This window comes from Protopterus annectens, chromosome 4.part1 (genome assembly GCF_019279795.1).
Source record: "Protopterus annectens isolate FY-2018-M chromosome 4.part1, PAN1.0, whole genome shotgun sequence".
In the NCBI taxonomy this organism is placed as follows: Eukaryota; Metazoa; Chordata; order Ceratodontiformes; family Protopteridae; genus Protopterus; species Protopterus annectens.
Genome location: NC_056734.1, coordinates 919,656,150 through 919,677,201, shown reverse-complemented (window position 1 = coordinate 919,677,201; position 21,052 = coordinate 919,656,150). Strand labels below are relative to the sequence as shown.

The 21,052-nt window shown below is 34.6% G+C and overlaps 1 protein-coding gene across 1 annotated transcript in view; it reads left to right on the top strand.

Moving 5' to 3' along the window:
* The window catches only part of LOC122801116 (location of vulva defective 1-like), a 162,301-nt gene extending 141,831 nt beyond the window's left edge, over positions 1-20,470 (top strand). The window contains exons 7-8 of the mRNA XM_044070645.1: positions 11,191-11,448; positions 20,220-20,470. Of these exons, the coding sequence (XP_043926580.1) occupies positions 11,191-11,448; positions 20,220-20,377 (416 nt within the window). The 3' untranslated portion in view covers positions 20,378-20,470. The remainder of the gene's footprint in view (positions 1-11,190; positions 11,449-20,219) is intronic.
* The last annotated feature ends 582 nt before the right edge of the window (positions 20,471-21,052 follow it).

Sequence of the window (21,052 nt, the reverse complement as noted above, 5' to 3'; positions counted from 1 at the left end):
GAGTAGTTTACCTACTGACCTTTTTGGGTGGTAGATATCAAGTAATTGTTGGTTAGACGTACGGGGGGTCCGGGATGGGATGTAGATGGAGACTAAGGAAGATAGAGATGGACAGAAGGAGGGTTTATACAGAATAGAGTGTATCATATGAAATTAATAACATAGCAGAAACTGGGAAAGTTCAAGCCATTGAAGGGAGTTTAAAGAAATGCAGTGGTGTGGGTTGTATGGGGAGTTAGTAATGAATCTGGCTATTTTATGGTAAGTCTGTTGGAGTTTGTTTAGAGTGGAGGTCTGGATATTGGTAAGAACTGGGGTGGCATATAAGAGGGAGGGGAGGAGGAGTGCCTGGCCCAGGGTAAGTCTAGATTCAGGGGTTAGGATTTTTTTTTTTTTTTTTTTTGTTATTGCAGGTAGATGCTGAAATTATTTTTGTTGAATGCAGATTTCTTTGTATGGCATTGTCAATGAATGAATTCAGTGTTTCATGCTAACAGTCAACTATATTTAAATGTTGATGATTCACTTTGGTCATAGTTGTGTCACCATGAAGATAGCATATGTAAAATAGGAGGTATGGGAGTAGGGAGTAGAGCCTTCATGTTAGGAGGTTATGGACTTTTTATTGAGTTTATGCCATTCTATAGCAGGAGTTAGGTTGGAAAGTGCACAAAATTTGTTTGCTAGGCAAGAGGTAACTTATTGTAAACTAGGCTGTAATTGTGTTTTAAAAGCTGATGTCAGAAATTGAGCTATAACTTACAATTCTGGTTCCCATTGCCATTACCCAGTTTGGTACCCTCAACTTGAAGTTCAGGAGCAAAAAAGTAAAAAGCCCAAAAATTCATCTCTCCTTTTCTTTTAAAACATGGAAAACTGTCAGCAAGCAGCTTCATGCAGTTTAGAGCTCACGTGCAGTGTTAACATGTTTTAGTCATGAGTACAAAAGCAATAGTTACATTGAGTTATCTAACGTATTCTAGCTACACCTCTTGTAGGACATTTTTAGTATATCTTGGTTTTAAAACTATATAAACAAACATAAATGACTGTAAAAACAAGAAAAGAGAGGTGTACATTGACAAGTAACTAGAAAACAAGACTTTTATTCCACAAAATGTCAGTATGAAGCACTTTTCATTAAGCTGGCAGCAAAACTTCTTCAGATAAAAAACCTTGCTTATCTAATGTTTAAATATGCATCATGTGATTACATTGGTCATTAAAACATATTCATTATTCATTAGCAAGTCATTGAATTGAAACATACAGTACATTATTTAAAAAAAACAAGAGACTGATAAAAGTCAGAAACTAGAACCAAAACTAAAAAAGTCAAAAACTTAAAAAGTGCTTGACATTCCCAACATTCTATCTTTTTCTCTTTCATTTGTTTTTTAGATTTATTTGATATTTAAATTCAAACTAAAAATATATATGTGTGTAGAAAGGAAATGTATTTTAAAAAAAATGTTTTTTGATATATATATATATATATATATATATATATATATATATATATATATATATATATATATATATATATAGATATGTGTGTGTGTATATGAGCTTTTATCTCATTAGGGCTTTCAATTTTAAAATGGTTGTGACTGACAGGCATTTAGTTTAAGTTGCCATAACAGTTCTGCTCTTTCAAGTAGTAAGGGCACACTGGTCCACCTCTTATATCTGTCTGGACTTGATCAACGACTTTAAGCTTGAATTTGTGATCTGGAAAGTCACTGCAATGTCTGGCTAGTGCATTGTGAAGTTTTTTCTTTCTAGCTACAGTTATCCCGCTCCACAAGGGAGGATCCACCTTGGATCCCAGGAACTACCGTCCCATCAGTCTGACAAGCCTGATTTGCAAGGGCATGGAACGCATTATCACGGAACTTATAAACAAATACTTTGGCAACCTTCAAACACTAGACCCCACCCAGTTTGGGTTTGTGAAGGGCCGATCTTGTCTCCTGAATCTGATTGACTTCTTCGAATCAGTCTCCAGAGCTGTGGACGAGGGTAAGGCAGTCCACACAGCCTATCTGGAACTCGCCAAGGCCTTTGACACCATCCCCCACTCTGGAATCATAGATAAACTTACTAAGCTGGACATAAATCCCTATGTCACTCGATGGGTTGCTAACTGGCTTACTGACAGAGCCCAGACAGTAAAAGTAGCCGACTCCAATTCCAGCTCCAGACAAGTGACAAGTGGAGTACCTCAGGGTTCAGTCCTGGGACCACTCTTGTTTGGCATCTACTTCTCTGAAATACAGGCCAATACTAAGGGACTCTGGCTAACAAAGTTTGCAGATGACTGCAAACTGGGAGCCATTATTGAATCCCCAAATGATGTGGATATTCTACAAAAGGGCCTTACAGAAACAGATGCCTGGTGCCAGAGCCATGGGCTCAAGCTTAATGCCAAGAAATGTATAGTTATCCCCTTTGGAAAAAAACATGTATCCATGAATTACCACATAGGTGGCAGGACACTAAACATTGAAAGTGTGATGAGAGACTTAGGGACACAGGTGGACAGTGGTCTCACTTTCGATAACCACATTGCCACAACAGTCAGGAAATCCTTCTATGTGGCACACCTCATCACTAAGGGCTTTTCATCCAGAAAAAAGGAGGTCATTGTCCCACTGTACTCATCCCTCATTAGACCCATTATAGAGTATAATGCCCCATTTGTTATGTACCTCACAAGACATCTGCAACAGCTTGAAAGGCCACAGAAATACCTCATTAAAAGAATCACAGACCTAAAGCAGATGCCATATACTGACCGTCTAAAAAAACTCCAGCTATACTCTGTGGCATATCGTCTGCACAGAGGCGATCTCTGCTTAACATACAAGGCCATGTCAAACCCTGAGCTGTTGGACAGGCTCCACTTAAAGAAATCCCAATCCCTCAGAGCCACACGCTCCAGGGATCTAAACCTTGTCATCACAATGAACAAAACATGCTGGAGGGATAGGTTCCTGACCCAGAGACTCCCCATACTCTGGAATAGACTGCCCATACATATCAAGCAGAGCGCCTCTTTGACCCTCTTCAAAAGGAACCTTGATGATTGGATGGGAGATAGGAAATTCACCCTGGGGATCATGTCAGTCGCCCTGCTAGACAGGGGCCTGGAGAAGTAAATATTGTGGGAAGAAATATCCAGGGAATTGTTATGGCTAGGCTTGCATAGGCCCTAGGGCCGATAGCCTAGTACCAATCTATGAACCTATATTGTAAATATGTTTATACACCCTCTCTAAGCTTACGGTCAGTTTTGCTAACATAAAATACTGGACAGAGTTGGCATGATGCTAGATAGACTATAGATTTAGAGTTACAGTTAAACCTTTGGTGTAACCAGTAGGTCTTGCCTCTCACATTAAATATTCTGCTCTATTTATCTATATTTTCTATATTTTCTATATTTATCTATTTATTTATCTATCTATTCTATATTTATCTATATTTTTATCTATAGTTCTCTATCACAAGCATTTTAAAATTGAAAGCCGTAATGAGATAAAAGCTTATATATATATATATATATATATATATATATATATATATATATATATATATATACACATATATATATATATATATATATATATATATATATATACGAACAAATAATTTTTTTAAATACATTTCCTTTCTACGCACATATATATTTTTTAGTTTGAATTTAAATATGAAATAAATCTAAAAAGCAAATGAAAGAGAAAAAGATAGTTTGTTGTAAATGTCAAGCACTTTTTACTTTTCTGACTTTTTTACTTTTGGTTCTAGTTTCTGACTTTATAAGCCTTTTTTTTTTAAAACAATGCACTGTATGTTTAAATTCAATGACTTGCTAATGAATAATGAATGTGTTTTAATGGACCAATGTAGTGACCTGATGTATATTTAAACATTAGTTAAGCAAGGTTTTTTTATCTGAAGAAGTTTTGCTACCAGCTTAATGAAAAGCACTTCATACTGACGTTTTGTGGAAAAGCTGAAGCCACGGTGGTGCAGCGGTAGCATTGTCACCTCACAGCAAGAGGTTCTCCTGTTCATTTCTCGGCTGGAGCGCCTTCTGTGTGGAGTCTGCATGTACTCCCTGCAGTTGAGTGGTGTTTGAAAGACATGTGTGAATGGGCGTGCCTTCGTAGAAGGTTGGGCGTTGAGCTGGCACCTCGGCACAGTAAAAATCTACTGCCAATCATTAGCGGACTGGAGTTCAGCTGTGGTGACCCCTAACCAGGAAAAGCCAAAAGGAGAACAAACAAACAAACTGACATTTTGTGGAATAAAAGACTTGCTTTCTAGTTACTTGTGAAAATACAGCTCTCTTTATTTGTTTTTGTATCTTGGTTTTAGTTTGGTTAAGCATGGGCATTTTCATTGATGTCTGATATGCTGTGCAATATTGTTTGTTTTAATGGAAAATGTTTGTAGTCCAGTCATGATATGAATCTTTTCACCAAACAGATTGATGTAAAATGTGCTGGCAAAAAGATTTCTTGACATTTGGTAATATATAAGGTATTAATGAGAGAGTAGGTCACGGTGTGTGTGTGTATGTGCACATGTATAAACATGCAATGTGTGGTTGTGTGTCTGTGTGTGAAATTAATGTGTGTCTGTGTGGGTTAGGATGGCTGTCATATTTAAACATAACTGTCTAATCAGTAAAGCCTGCAACACTGGGTCGGTGTATAATATTTTATTATGGTTTCAGGATTATGGTGTTGAAGATTGTCTTGTTTGAGATTGTGAGTAAAACATAAGAAATTACCTGTAATAACCACTCAGGTGGTAGCAACTAAATTACATCCACAATACTGAGTTGAACAACAATTAAAGGGGTGCGATACTGTGTGCATTACCATTAAAAAATACACATGGGTAAATAAAAGTTCTATTGCTTTTTCATGTGCAGTCCGATTTGTAATAACAAACAAATGTAACCCATTTAAACTTCAGGATACTTTCACTTTATACAATTCTGCATAATCTCCATTCTTTTATGGGTATTCAGAATAGGAATGTTATATTCTGGTTTATTAAAAATACCTTGCTGAAATTTAAGGATGAAATCCAAAGAAACTATGTTCAAATGCTTGCCAAATTACTTTTCCCCAGAAAGGCCACAGTACTAAACAGTGAGCCTATGTTATTTCTGACATGAAATATTTTTATTTTTAGTCTCTACACGAAGTACAGGGATGTCAACAACTCAGACATCAAGAATTTCAAGTACTACCACTTCTACTACAGCATCAACAACATCACAACAAACAACTTCCAAAGCAAAAAAAGGTATAGTATGTGCTTTTCAAAAATGTCTTACAGTGCCCATCATATCAACACACACCATCATGCTTTTTCTTGATTATGAACATATTTTATTAGTTTTTACATTACTAAAGGTAGAATATTTGCAAACAACCAATTTTTATAATCTCCGGTATGCTGTATATGCTCATATTAACATTTTGCTTTACTACAGGAACAAATATGTTTCGCTAAGTAGTATTATGTGGCTGAATAGTATGTTCATGATCTGAAATAAAATGGAAGTAGTGTGATTGGGTGAAAATTATTAAAAACTACACAATTTACAAGACTGGCTTTGAAACTTTAATATATTCTTGGAACTATAGTAGCTTTTCATATTATTGTCCTGAACTATCAATTAGTTATTTTACACAGTGGCACTACCGATGAAAGTGCTTATGACTGTGTAGAGGTTCCATTTGAAATTAGCAGAAATATCTGGTGTATGATTTTCAGCAGCTATATGTCTCTTTCACAGCCTTACCCTCAGTCTCTTTGCCAATTAAATTGTAAATTCTTGTCAATTTATTACGAAAACAGTTATTGTGCATATTTCTATGGCTGGATGTTTCTGCAAGTGGAATGGAGTGTAGGCAAAGACTTGCTGATCAAAATATGCCATCACTGGAAAACAAAGTGCTTAAAGAAAAAACATCTGCCTTTCTTCAAAGGTGGGGCAACCTCGGGGTAGATTATTCAAAAATAGGATACAGGGTGTAAACATGAGTTTCATACATTGCTGTCAAAGCTATAGAATCTCATATGATTGTTTTGTAGTTTTAGTTCTAGAATTGCAGAGCCTTGACATTTCACCAGAACATTATAACTCCTAACCTCCTACTAATCCCCTCGGGGAGAGGGGGGCTTTGATACTCACATAAAAACATATTTGACTTTGTGGTTTCAGGCATCTTGCTTCAGGTATTACTGTTTTTTTTTTTTTTTGAGTGATATTTGCACTAATATCCTAGCCCAATGTTTGTAAGTTCCATTTATTTCTTGTGAGTCACAGTGTTTGAAGTTTGTATATATAACAAAAAGCAATTTTGTCTTCAAAATTGTTTCTTGGATGCTGTGAATATCGTATTCATTTCTGTTTGGGCTGCTATCTTCACAACTTGTGTTACTCTCCTTGTGTTTTGTAAATTATGCAAGCTATGTCTGACTGCTAGGTAGTGCAGAAGAATTAGGCTGTGAACAATAAAGAAACCATGTTCTGTGGGCCACAGTTTAATTTCTTCATCCTCTATTTGCCTTGTGTGTCAGCCATTTAATTGCTACTGAAGTGTGAATCATATTCCATTTATTTCAGACTCTTGAGTTGTGTATCACCTGTTCTGTGGCCTAGAAAAATAAAGCCCTGACTACATCCCAGACATCCCAAGTTCAAAGAGTAGTTCATATGCTGAATGACCCAGGCAGAGTGTTATTGAATGAGCAGATTACAATAGCATGTCCATCCTGAAGGTCAGTGAAGGTGGTACCTATTAGTTTACTGTTGTTGTCAAAGTAGTGGCCTAGACCTTAAAATAATAGGATGTGACAGGTCATGCATTATAATTAATAAAATTGTAAGACTGACTGACTCTTCATAGAATAATTCAGCACACTACAGGAGCACCATGCCTGTATGGATGGATAAAGCCCTGGCTACAGCATGGCTGACTTAAGTTCAGTTAGCAGCTTGGGTGACTGATGGAACAGCAGGGAGTGATGGTTGTACTCATTCCGAGGGGTAGGTGGTAAGTGAGTCTCTTTGTAATGATCCCAGATAAAGCCTGGAGACACCACAATAAGAGGAGAGCATGTCCAAAGAGGGAAAAGGACTGTCAACATGGCTGAGCTGCCACAAAAGCAGGGTAACCCATAATCCCCCACTTTGCATGCCCACCCTTTACCATACTATAGATCATTAATGGGGATGCAGCTAAGATAGCATTAAAAGATATTTTTTGGCTGATAGTGAGATAACAAAATCCCAACCCTCAAGACTCTTAGTGTCTGCTTTATCTACAGCAAAAATACTGGTGTGAGCCAAGGGAAAAACTGATGTTTCTGGTTGACCCAGAGATAGATGTAGGGTATGGGAGTGGCTGGCCTGATAACATAATGGGGAAAAAAGCAAACAAAAAGCAGTATATAACTGGAAAAGAATGATCTCTATGTTGTAAGCATGAGTTTCTGATATACAATGCCAAAACTAAGCACATCATCACTGGTTAGTCACTGTAGTAAAAAAAAGATTTCAGATTCAATTTGATTATAACCTGCCAACCATCCTTTGGAAGATCTTATAACATTGCAGATCACATGAGATTAAACCTATCTGTCTGTCCTTTCCCAACTTTGTCAATTTAAGATTTTTATATCCGTCATTTTGTCTGCTGTGTATAGGCACTGTCTTATCAATCTTAAGAGATGCTAAGAGGAAGGAGTTCTACCAGCCCATTGCCATATCTACCACTGGAAGGATCTATAATCCATTTTTATGAATAAATCCTACAATAACTTATTGAGACAAACCCAAGTCAGGTACAGTTGGTTAAAATCACCTAAATAAACTCATGCTTCTATGTATGACAGCCAATAAGAGGCAAAATAAACATATTAACCATACAACATATAAAGGCATGAAGCTCACCATTAAACAATCTGCTAGTGAAATTACATAAAACTATAAGCATCATTTTTATTACATTGTTAATTAATGTACCTCCTACCAAACAAACTATGAAGTCTACCAGTGAAGTGATATTTTTAATATCTGACCGATGGCAGTACGCTGCTGTGGGGACAGAGGCAGTGGACTTTAATTAACATCCAAGTACTCAGATCTATAAACTTTGTAAGAGGCATATTGATAAAATATCTCAGAAACACTTAATACATTTGTTGTCATTATTCAACAGGTAGTTCATCACTGAAAATATTTATGCAGCTGCGGTTGCTCTAAAATACTTTGTCACCATTATGACTCAACAAAATTTGAAAAGTAAACTATATAAATTTTAAGAAAAGTATAAATAGAATTTATACCAGAGTTTGGCTGACACATTAATTACTAATGCATATCATCAAATTTTCTCTTGGCTTTGCCTTCAGATGACACTGCATTGCCACAAAAAATCCCAGCATGCATAACCTGGGTCTCCGTGATGATGATGATGATGATGATGGTGGTGGTCATGATTACTATTATTATTATTCTCATCCACTATTATTACTTCATTTGATATAGTCATTGTATAATTGCCTTCACTTAGTTAACCAAAGTATAAAGGTATGATTGTCTCTGTTATGTATTGTTTATATTTACTTCAAAAGTGTAGCTTAGACTATTTCTCATCCATCATGGACACTGGTTATTATTTAAGCATAGTGTGTAGCTATCATAACACTTAGAAATACAATTTTAATGCACACTGTTATATAATCTGCTCAGTGAGATGTCCTCCAATAGTTGCATGTTGGTGCTGTTGATGGTATCCATATAAAATGATCCACTGCAGAGGTTATCGTGTTGTTTAGCTAAGAAATGAGTTATAAACCACTGCTAGAATGTAGTCAGACTGCATTTGTTGGTTAATGTATGATAGATTTAATGAGATACACTTCATTGTTACAGACAGGTTACTGATATCAAGTTTTAAGTGAGCACTCTTGGGAAGTCAGTATCACAGAAAGCAGATTATGTCTACTGTCTGACACCTGTATGAAAATTATGCTGTTTATGCATTTTCTAGCAGACAGTACTGTACACTGCTGTTAGTTTTAACAAATGGGTGGAACTATAGAGTATGGGATGTATACCTGTTGTGAAAATAACTGACAACAAAACTAAAACAGAATCTTTGAGTTCAAATTTTAAACTAACTGCAGTCTTTCATATGATAAGTTTAAAATTATGAAGCAACTGCTACAGAAAGTAGACTTTTGCTTAACAAAAATGTTTTATTGCCCCTATTTCCTCAAATGATCTAACAAGTGATAACCTTGGTTTCTGGACATCACATTACTGCTTTGTGCTACTACAAGGAAAAACATGACCAAATTTACATATTATGCCATTTTACCATTATTAATCTGTTAGCATATGGAAGATGTACTCTTAGCCTGTTTTTAATACATTTTCAAAATCCACAGGATGCATGTCTTTGAATCCTCCTCTCTGCTGTCCCAAGACTACAACTGGATGTCGCCCTCCTACGCAAACTTGTTATTGTGATGAAATGTGTTTAAAGTACAAGAACTGTTGCCCTGACTATATAAGTACATGCAAAACAGGTAACAATGTTTAAAGTTCTATTTCATGTTGAACTTGCTACATCTGAAACACTTTATTTAGAACACAAACATATACAAAAGGTGTTGTATTATTAAGCATAATAATATCAGTATACTCAATGCATAGGTTTTTATCTACAGGTATATCTGTGACAGAAATGCCTAATATAGGTCAGATGCATTTCTTAGAAACTTTGTGTAAGCCTGTACAACTATATTAATTAGTTATACACTCTGTGAACATCCAAAATCTCTAGACAGGAATATGTAAACCAGTTCATATACAGCAGCATTTAGTGGCTTCAAATGTAATGAAAACTAAACTGAAATATCAGACTCTAAGTCATTTAGTGTAATCATAATAGTTCATTCTAGATTTGCAAAGCTTAGTGTTTAAGTCTAGCAGCATGCTCCATGCTAAAATTGCTTTCTTGCAAATAATATTTTTGAATAACTTAAGAAGGTTCTACTCTTAACACATGATACATAAAATGATTTCTAGATTGACTCAGAAAACAAAAAAAATTATGCAACAGCCATGCACATTCTATAACTATTGAAGCAGATGTTAAAATACTAAATGAAATTAAAACTGTAGTACATTTAAAATGCAAGCTACTACTGAGGATTTCTATATGCAATGTAGATTGCAGTTTGCATGCTCCCCGCGGTTGGGTGGGCATTTGAAAGACATGCATAAATGGGCGTACCTTCGTTGAAGGTTGAACGTCGAGCTGGCACCTCGACATTCGTAAAAATCTACTGCCAATCATTAGCGGACCGGAATTCCGCTGTGGCGACCCCTAACAGGGAAAAGCCGAAAGACAACAATAACATTGCAGTTTGTATGATTACATATGTCATTGCGGGTCCCTTTCAAAACATCTAAAACCCATAACATCTACTTTCATAACACTGAGACCAGAGCATCTAAAACCCAAAACATCTAAAACCTATAACATCTAACACTACAAATCACATGAAAATAACATCCCCTCCATATATAATGACAACAAACTACCAAACACACTTTTTACTACGTTTCTGCAAGGGGGCTTGGTACATTGGGATTAAGAAATTAACTTGTTCCCACTGTAGTGCGATCTTGCAGTTGGTATATTTAATTTAACAAATGGGTGGAACTATAGAGTATGGGATGTATACCTGTTGTGAAAATAAACATAGTAAAAAGTATGTTTGGTAGTTTGGTGTCATTATTTGTGAAGGGTCTGTTATTTTCATGTGATTTGCAGTGTTAGATGTTATGAAATTCGATATTATGGGTTTTAGATGTTTTGAAGTAGACCCATCATTGCACAATTCAGCTGTCACTTTTAGAATAAGCTTATGTCATATGTAACTATGAATTGTAAATCCATAAGAACTCATTAATTATGAAAATAAAAGTAAAGTGAATGGAAATCAGTGATAAGGAAGTAGTAAGTGAAATATGTTCCAAGTTCTCATATATATGCAAAGAATACCTGACTTAAAGGCATGTGTATGTACAGCTGATAAAAGTACAAATGGAACAGGAACTGATATTCTTATCTTTCTGTACAGCACCAGAGAGTATCAAAGGCCTCACTGTCATAAAAAAGGAAAAGACATCAGTAATAGTAAGCTGGACTGCTCCTGCAAATAAAACGGGATCTTATCTATTAATAGCTACTGGGACGACTTCACAAACACTCACCTTCAACACTGAGACTGTTAACGTTACCAATCTCACACCAGGGTCTTCGTACACATTTACAGTATATGCTCTGTCTGGTGATAATCTGATTAAGAGCAACCCTGTCTCTATGTCTACATGCACAGGTAAGTATCTGGTTGGCATATGAAGTATATTTCATTTGTAAAAAAATGTTTGAAGGAAGTAGTTAAAATAATTTCTTCAGCTACAGGAGATAAGAACTCTTGTATTAAACAGGACTTTTCCCTTCCCATCCAGGAATTGGTGTTTTCCATTGCTATTGGGGTGGGAAACCTATCATCCCAAACCCAGAGATGCACAGTTAACTTCCAGATATAGCATTTTCATGTAATGCCTTTCTAAGTTATCTGAGGACTTTCTTGTAGATACTGTCATATAATCATCTGTCTTTCCTAAGTCTAACTAATTTTGTTGTTGATACTCTCACATAGTCATACCTGGCCTTCCTAAGACTAACTGTGCAAGTATATTATTGTAGGTGTATGCATTCCTATAAAATTCCCATCACATGCATCTTCGACACTGCATTGATAAGATCAGATGCTAATAGGCCAAGAACAGAAGAGGCTCAACACGATCAATAAAGAATAAATAAAATACTTTAATACTGCAGCAAGTAAGCACTTTCATGTTTCAACAACGCTTCATCAGACTTGAATAACTGCCATAAAATCAAACCATTTAAATACTATTCAAAAATGCAATCAACCAATCAAAAATGTCAATCAATCAGAAATGTGAAAGTGCTTACTTGCTGCAGGATTAAAGTATTTTATTTATTCTTTATTGATCGTGTTGAGTCTCTTCTGTTCTTGGACTATTGGATTTTGTATATTGGTGGAAGGCTTTTTACTCAGTGCTACTTTGTTATTTAATACAAGATCAGATGCTAAATAAAACATCTCAAAGAAATGATAGAATGTCATTCATGATTTCTGTTTACATCCCTCATTCATTTCCTACTAGTGGATGGGGACTGAACGCAGGAGCTTCAAGGTTGCCAACATTTACAGTTCCTGCATAGGAAATCCCTGTTGGTGAGTCATGTTCAGTGATGCCCTTTTTAGGGGGAATTGTCCCCTTCTTTGAGTTGGTGTGACCCACAGAGTTGGTATATATAAGTTTAAAGGTGATTAGGGACTTTCCTTCTGAAAAACAGACTTAAAAAGTATTTTCAGCAGTGTTTTTCCAGAAAATGAGTTTGGGGATTCTGATCCTCTGTGTGTACAGAAAGAGCATTCATGACACGTCTGCATGCAAGTAGTCTGACTCTCACTTTATTTTTATAATCTGGAAAATAACAAAATGTAAATGATATACTGATTATCTGTGAAATGCAGCTTAAACCTAATTAAAATTCACTATCAATAATACATGGAACCATTTCATTAAGTAACAAAATTAACTTACCCTTAATTATGTAATTAGCCATAATACAAATGCTAGTTCACAATCTCTATCTGGCTGTAAAAGTATCTACAAGCACTGCACCTATGAGGAAAAATACAGACAGTTAGAAGAACAAGAAAGATAAATGATAAACCAAAGCAAGGAATCCCAGGGTCAGTACAGTTTATTTTTCATGTATCTGACAAAGATTATAGATGAAGACAAGGTTTTTATACAGTCTTGAAAGATATAACTCTGCCTCTTTAGACATACACTATGTCCTAATCAGGTCATCCAGCTATTTTCAAATTGCTTTTACAACAGACTATAAAGTTGCTACTATAACAACAATTTCCTTTGTACCAACTACAGGCATAAGCATTTCTTGCTTCAGCTTTGTCATCATATCTTCTTACTTATTAATTATTTAGCCTTTCTAATAAGAAAGACCATTTATTTTTGTTACAGCTGCAGGTAATATTTACATTATTACTACTATTGAATAATTCAGAATTAATGAAAGTTTGCAACTTACATGTAATACAATATAATACAAAAGCTTAATAAAAACTTCATATAAAATCTGCAGCATGTATATGCAAGGCACAAGATCTGCTCCTGTCATTCATTCTATAGACATCGTATGACATAGAATAATATACATTTTCTGATTCTTTGATATTTATGAAATGCAAAAAGATGCAGCTGAATAGCTAAGGAGACCACCCGTCACAAAAGCAAATGAATGAAGAACACAAAAACAGATGGTCTCACCACGAATCCTAAAAAATCTACAAGGATAGTGGATGCAGTAGAACAAAGCAATTTATTAAAGACACAAGGATGAGCGCTTTCGCGTAGATACCTCTACGCTTCTTCAGATAAAAAACATCAAAAATGCAGTTCTTAAATACAAACATTGGCGGTAAAATTAATCAATTAGTCTATTAAACAATTAATTAAGCAGCTGATGACATAATATTGCAGCGTTACCAAAGTTACCTCAACGGCGAATCACGCCAATAATGCATGCTGATTTAGAATAGTGCAAGTAACTTTACACTATATAGATAAAAAAACTGTGAACATGATTATTAAAAGTGTCGGATCCTGCATTACAATCCTAATACCCTTTTTTTTAAAAATCATAAAAACGTGAATATGACAAGATATGAAATATGCACCAAAAAGATTCTGAAATGAAACATGCATAGTACAATGTAGACAACACAGATAAAAATATATATATTTTTTAGTTAATTTTTGGTTTCATTTTAAGTGAATAATGAGAATAGTTCCATCTGTTATATGCATTCTGTTTTTGTTTTTGTTTTGCATATTCTCTTTTTAAGATGGAGTTGGTATTTGTTATATTCATATATATGTTTGTGGGCAGGCATGAGTGTAGTGTTATGTGTATGTCTGAGATCCTTTCCATTCACTGAAATTGCATGTTAGCTTAGTGAGAGGATGTAGCAGGTTTCGCATTCGCGTTAATTGCTTTGTTTTCGTTTTTATCTGTGTTGTCTACATTGTACTATGCATGTTTCATTTCAGAATCGTTTTTAGGATTCGTGGTGAGACCATCTGTTTTTGTGTTCTTCTTTGATATTTATGGCATATATGTATATTTTGATAATAGTCTCCAAAGAATTAACTTGAAAACAGAATTACCATAGAGTTCCAATAAGTGTTCCAACACCACTGAATTGTACTACCTCTGGTTCTGTTGTATGGCCAAACAGCTGTTTGCAGAACAAAGTTCAATTTCCACTGTAAAGTACTGTCGCTTATTCCAACATAAAATCAACCACTGTTGTCAAAACGTTACAAATGTTCATCTAAGCAGTACGCCAGCCACGGATATTAAAATAACTAATTTATTGAACTTTAACACTCATTGCTAAAAAACTACTGCTTGTTCACAACATTAGTAAAACAAGCAGATGCTTGATGCGTTAAAATCATAAATGCGATAAAAAGCATTGGCGATATAATAAAGCTGACTTATGCTAACTTTGTAGAGACTGGTTGGTATACATGATTCAATTTAACATCAATATACTTACCCAATGAATAGGTTTTAGACTTACTTCCAGAAATGATGGGTCGGAAGGGGGGGGGGGTCTGTAATATTTTTATGAATTTTCGGGATGCCTACCATAGTAGCCAATCTAGGACACTTTACCTTCAAAAATTTATAGGTGTCTTTGCCAGTTCTACCATCAATCAAAAATTCTTCTATATAACTGTCTATTCTCTGGTAAGCAATGTTAATTTCATTCAATGATGTGGGTTCATAATTCCCTGATCCATATAATATATTATGCATCCTATTGATGTATTCAAAATTGTCATATAATACTATCCCTCTACCTTTGTCTGGTTTCATTACCCTTAAACTATCATTTTGCTGCAAATTTCTGAGTAAGTCTCTTTCTTCATTGGTCATGTTGCTGTTTGTATGTGAGTGTCTCTGTTCTTTATACATCTTGTAAATATCCCTAGACACAATTTTTTTCATATATCTCAATTGTGGAATAGTTCACAGGTATGAATGTACTCGGAACCTTAAGTCCAGAACTTCTTTTTTGTTCAGTCACATTTACTCCCTTACTGTTAAACATAATAGCTAAATTCATCTTCCTTGTAAATTTCTTTAATTCCACTAAACAATCCACTAAATTGAACTGGGGAGTTGGAATGAATTCCATTCCTTTTGACAGAAGAGAAAAGTGTTCATGGTTAATCTTAATATTAGCATAGTTGTGTATATTAAAACCATTGTAAGTGTGTGTTACCCCAGATACTGTGATAGCCTTTCTTCCATGTGTGTGACTATTGGTATCACCATACTTGTCCTTTACCTTCTGTGATTTTCCCAGTACCTCTGTCTGTAACTGTCTTTCTGATAGTAGTTCCTCCCTTGATGTGTGTATGGTTCTCCCTGCTGTGTCTGATCTTTCAAAAAATGGGAGTTGTTTCTTCCTCGTTGATTATAAACTTCATAATTGTTAAATTCATTGTTATTGTTCCCTTCTAATTCTTGATTATTTTCATTCTTCCTACCCCAATAATATACTTTCCCTTGTTTGTAATGTTCTAAATCCCTATTGATTTTTTTCTGTTTACTTTCACTTAAAGTGTGTACCAATTTCTCTGCTAAATAAAACTGTTTGTTATACATTCTTTCCCACTCTGTAAATAATAAGTCAGTAGTAATTTTTATATTCAAATCTTCAGTTTCCTGTATGAGTCTACCTAACTTTTCATCATTGTGTTTAATTATTAATCGCATAAATTTCATTCCACATTCATCAAACAACTGGTTGAACTCATTAATAACCTTGTCATTCAAATTTAAACCCATGGGTTGCTTGAAAAATCTTAACCCTTTGGGAACAATTTTCATAGATATGCATTTTTGCAGGTAAGCATTATCTATCTTAATACTGTTGATGTTTTTCAATTTTTTCCCCAACATGAACAACATATCCTTTAATGTCCCCAAAGTCTCATTTTTGTTAGGGTTGATACTGTACCCCATGTCATTAATGTCCAAATTACAGTCCATCTCCATAAACCTGTTGAATTTGTTGTAACAAGTACCACTGTTGTGTCCAACATTATTGGTTAAATGCGTTTGTAAATTAATTGTACCTTTTTTAACATATTCCTGTTTTCCTGCTACATTGGAATATGTCTTGGTGGGAACAGTCCTCTTTGGTTTGGTACCCACCCGCTTAGATTCTTCTTCTACATCATAAATGGAAAAGTCAAATGTAAAGTTAAAGCCATTGTGATTGCTGCTATGTAAAGGCTCCGTTGTATTAAAAATATGTTCCGTTGTATTAAAAATATGTTCAATATCTATTGGACAATCCTTATCCATATTTCCTTGGCCATTGGGAATAGGAAAGTTGTCAGCACAGACACTTGGGTGGGAGAGATGAGCAGCAAGAATTAGCAAGTGATACCTCCCTCTTGTTTAAAAGTTAATCTTCACTAAAGAAAAAGTACACTGCTCCAGGGATGAATAGAAAATGAAAGCTATCTTACTGAGGGGAAAAGAGTATGAATACATTTGTAAACTTAGGTTGTACAAGTCATATTACAGAAATAATTTGCTATGGTCGACAGTGCCAAACTGAGGATGTATTCCTTTGGCATACCAGTGGATAAGCCAAATTAGTTTAATTTGTCTCAGTTGGACTCTTTCTTACTTTTCTGTTTCAAAATGTTGCATTTGTTGACTTTGATGTCAGTGCCTCTATCTAGAAATGTGCAAATTATATGGTGAATAACCCAAATAAGTAAATGTATGCAAAACAAATCAAACTTATCTAGATACTCATACTACAGTTAATAAAATAGAACTTTTAGACACTATGACAACACTAATTAAGAAAGCAAACTATGTCCAAGCAAAAAGGAAAGGGGGGGGGGTAACTGAGACTGAGCTCCTCTCTTCTTCTCTTTATCATCTCAGCTGTACTACAAGGGCTAGTGGGAAAAACCTGGTCAATAAAAGATAAATAAAATGCTTAATTTTAGAACTTATCACACATAGCATTTAGTACAATCCAAAATAACAGTGAAGGAGTGTATACTATGATGGGACAGATATTACTGCTGAGTTACCTTAAAGTTATTGTAGAACAAATAAATTTAGTCTGTAGGACTGGCATTAGAAGAAGTTAGGAAGGGGAAGACACTCAGTGCTATGTGAATATAACAGTAAAATAGATATGAGGTTAGTCTATCAAGAGGTAATATGGCCTGCATACAGTAGTTGAAATGCACAAAATAAAGTGCTTGCTTTAATAAATATAAATATGAAATATAAACATTTATAAAAATTAAAAGTAAGAATATTTGACATTTTCTAAGATTAAGTTATTTCATGAATATAAAAGATGCATATAACAGTCAAATTAATAAATATTTCAAACACATTTATGAGAAACATTTGTAAAATACATTCATAATACCCAAGTTTTTTTAATATATAGATTTATAATGGTTCTATAACTTTAAGGATATTGTTCCAATAACTAATTAATCATGCATGCATGATGATGTCATATGTTATGTAACAGGAAGCATTTCTAAAGTACAGGAAGATGTTCCTTACATTATGGAACAAAAGTGCTTAACTCATTGATTAAACTCTGTGATACTAGCCCGGACCAGCATTCTTTTGTTCTTTTGAATTTTTAGTATGTTGTTTTTTTTTTTGGATATCGTTTTGCCTCCTGATTTGTTTCTTCAACCTTAACCAAAGATTTCAATTTGACTAAGCTCTCAGATTATTGTAAGTTGGATGTAGATGTTAGTTCATCCATGATTCTAATACTCTTCAGAATTAATTAACATTACTCAACTTCTGGAGCACTTAAAAGGGCTCAAACTAAGCCATATGAAATGCAATATCACTTCTTTCAGAAAACAATAAATTGATTCAACCTACTACATTAATACCAAGGCAGACGTTTGACAGTGAGCAGAAACTTGGGCATCTGGGTCAATGGCTCTTTCTGCTTAATTCATAATGTTGCAAGCATAGTGAAAAGTCCTATTGTATTCCCCAACTAGTCACCAATGGACATCCATTCTCAAACCAAGGAAGTTATTGTTCACCCTGTTTTCTGCCCTAGTCAGACTCATTATAGAATACTTTGATGTGGATCTCACTAGGCATATTAACATTTTGAAAATACTACAGAGGTTCCTAATCAATAGGATCTTAGCTGTTATGAGAGGTTGAACTCTCTAGCCCTGTACTCTGTGTTATATAAGCTCTTGAGGGGTGATCTATGCCTTGCTTACCATGGCCACAGGCATCCTATTATCCACAACCTCCTTTTTTTACAATATATCAAAAAGTGCAGACATTACTAAAAAAGAGACATCAACCTTTATGGGGAGATAAATAAAACTAAATGGAAGGAGTGGTTCATCACCTACAGTTGAAAGTGTTTCCTCTTGCATGTTTGTATTTCCAATTATTCCTATGAACTAGACAAGAAATGATTATAAAGAAAAAAACAACAATCATTTTAAACTAGAAGTCATAGAAAACCAGTAAGCAATGTGGCAGGGCATCAAGGATTCCACTTTTTAGTTCATTCTATCTGATATATGCCCATGTCTTTCTGCACATATGTATACACAGAGAGTGTTTAATAATATCAAAATAAATGTTCATGAATCATAAAACTGCTGCTAGAGAATCTCAAAACTTTTCAAATGAGAATACTGTTTTTTTTTTACTGTTTTACTGCCGAAGGGTAATCCTCCTGCACCTCCTATATGAGGGCTCAGCCTGTGTGTCTGTTGCAAACTCCACTATTTAACATTGTTGCTGTAAGGTAACATTGTATCAGGTAAAATGACATACTTTGCTATTTAGAAAAATAAAGTGCATCCATTTACACAGCCTCAGTATTGTGCGAAAAGGTAAAAGTCCTATTATGCTGTTAATGTCATGTCAGAAACAAAATGCAATTTCTTTTTGACAAGTAACACATAACTCTTTATAATCATTAAAGTTTCAGAATGTCTTTCCCTGCATTATTCAACTAACACATGGGGAGAAACTTCTGCATTTAAGGTAAATTAGCAGATTGTACTAATTTTGGATATCTGTGTTTCAAGATTTCCAGGAAAGCTACAGCAATAACTTTAATATACTGTGATCAAAATTTCATTTGTTCATCCATCTGCACCTGAGAATTATACAAACAAGCTTAAGTTTGTATTATTATCATTAATTGTCTGTTTCTTAACCTGGGAAGTGGACTAGTCAAGGAACCCTTTTCAGCCACAACTCAAGCCAAAGACAGCTGACACACAAGTAATATAGAATTAAGCAGTTATATAGTAGATATAGTAGAAAGTCAATTATCTGAACTAATTGAGACCTAGGGTAGTTCAGATAATCAAACTGTTTGGATAATCAAACATATAATTGAACCAAATAAAAAACTTCTAAAATCTTGTTTTTTTCTGCATGCAAGAATATACTTTTCAACCATTCAGTGATTCTAGTGGAGAATAAAGAATATTTTTCACACATGAACTAGTTACAAACTCAAAAAAACATGTTCAAGCAAATACATATAATGTTTATATATTCATACTTTATGATTTTTCCTACCCAAAAACTTTAGATGGCTGGTTCTGATAATTGATGCTTTGGATAATTGATGTTCAGATAATTGACTCTGTACAGTATTCATGGAATGCAGACCCATAACATGTAAATACTAAAACACCAGTACTTACTGGAAAGAGGCAGTTATCTCTTACATTTTTCTGTTTTGTGAAACTTGGATGTTTGTATATATTTAAGAGATTTGCTTCTTGTATCGCAATGATAAGAAAGTTGAACACTATTTATTTCCAGCAAATTAAAATATATTTTGAAAAGAGATTTTTAGTCTGTTTCATGGTGTAATACAAATTATACCATTATATTTTTCAGTTCCTGAAGATATTAAAAATCTTAAGCTTTCCCATGTCAGTACAACTTCAGCGACACTCACCTGGAGTACAGTGGTTGGAGGCAAAAAAACTACAAAATTCATGTTACAGGAGTACCATCATATGATGTCACAGTTGATAAAGAAGAAGTTACTTTGACAGGTTTGATTCCCAACAGTCCCTATAGTGTTGAAGTTTCTACAGTTGCTACAGATAATATTACCACTGGAAATCCTGTGTCTTCACCTACATTTATAAGTAAGTTGAGAAATATATCTTTCACCAGTTACCAAAGTTTTAAAGGGTTTAGTACTATGATTTATTTTTTCTAATACTAACTGATTTTGTGATTAAGTATATTTACAAGATATAAAAGACATGTAAGAATACATTATTTTAAGGAATATAGTTTTACTTAATAAATACACCCACACTCACACGTGCACGTAAATTCATTGGTTTATATTAAGCTAAGAATAAAAAAATCAAATCTTCAACCATCTCTAAAGTGTAGATGATCTGCTAGTTATAACCAAGCAGACAAGAATAACTATTGCAACCTCTTATTGAATGCCCAGTGATGACATCTTGAACAACACCTAATAGAAAATTAAAATTATTGGGATGATGACAAAATTATTCAGACTGAAGCAGTCTAACACTAGATGAAAGTACTTACTGAATAAGTTGCTGTCATGTTGGTTTATTAAAGCTGTGTTGTGATGATTTCGCTTGGAATATTTGCTGTGTTGCTGTGCTGAGTTTCCATGTTATTACCAATGCTGACAAAATTACCCAATGTGTTTCAAAAATGTGGAGGAAGGCCATCACCCG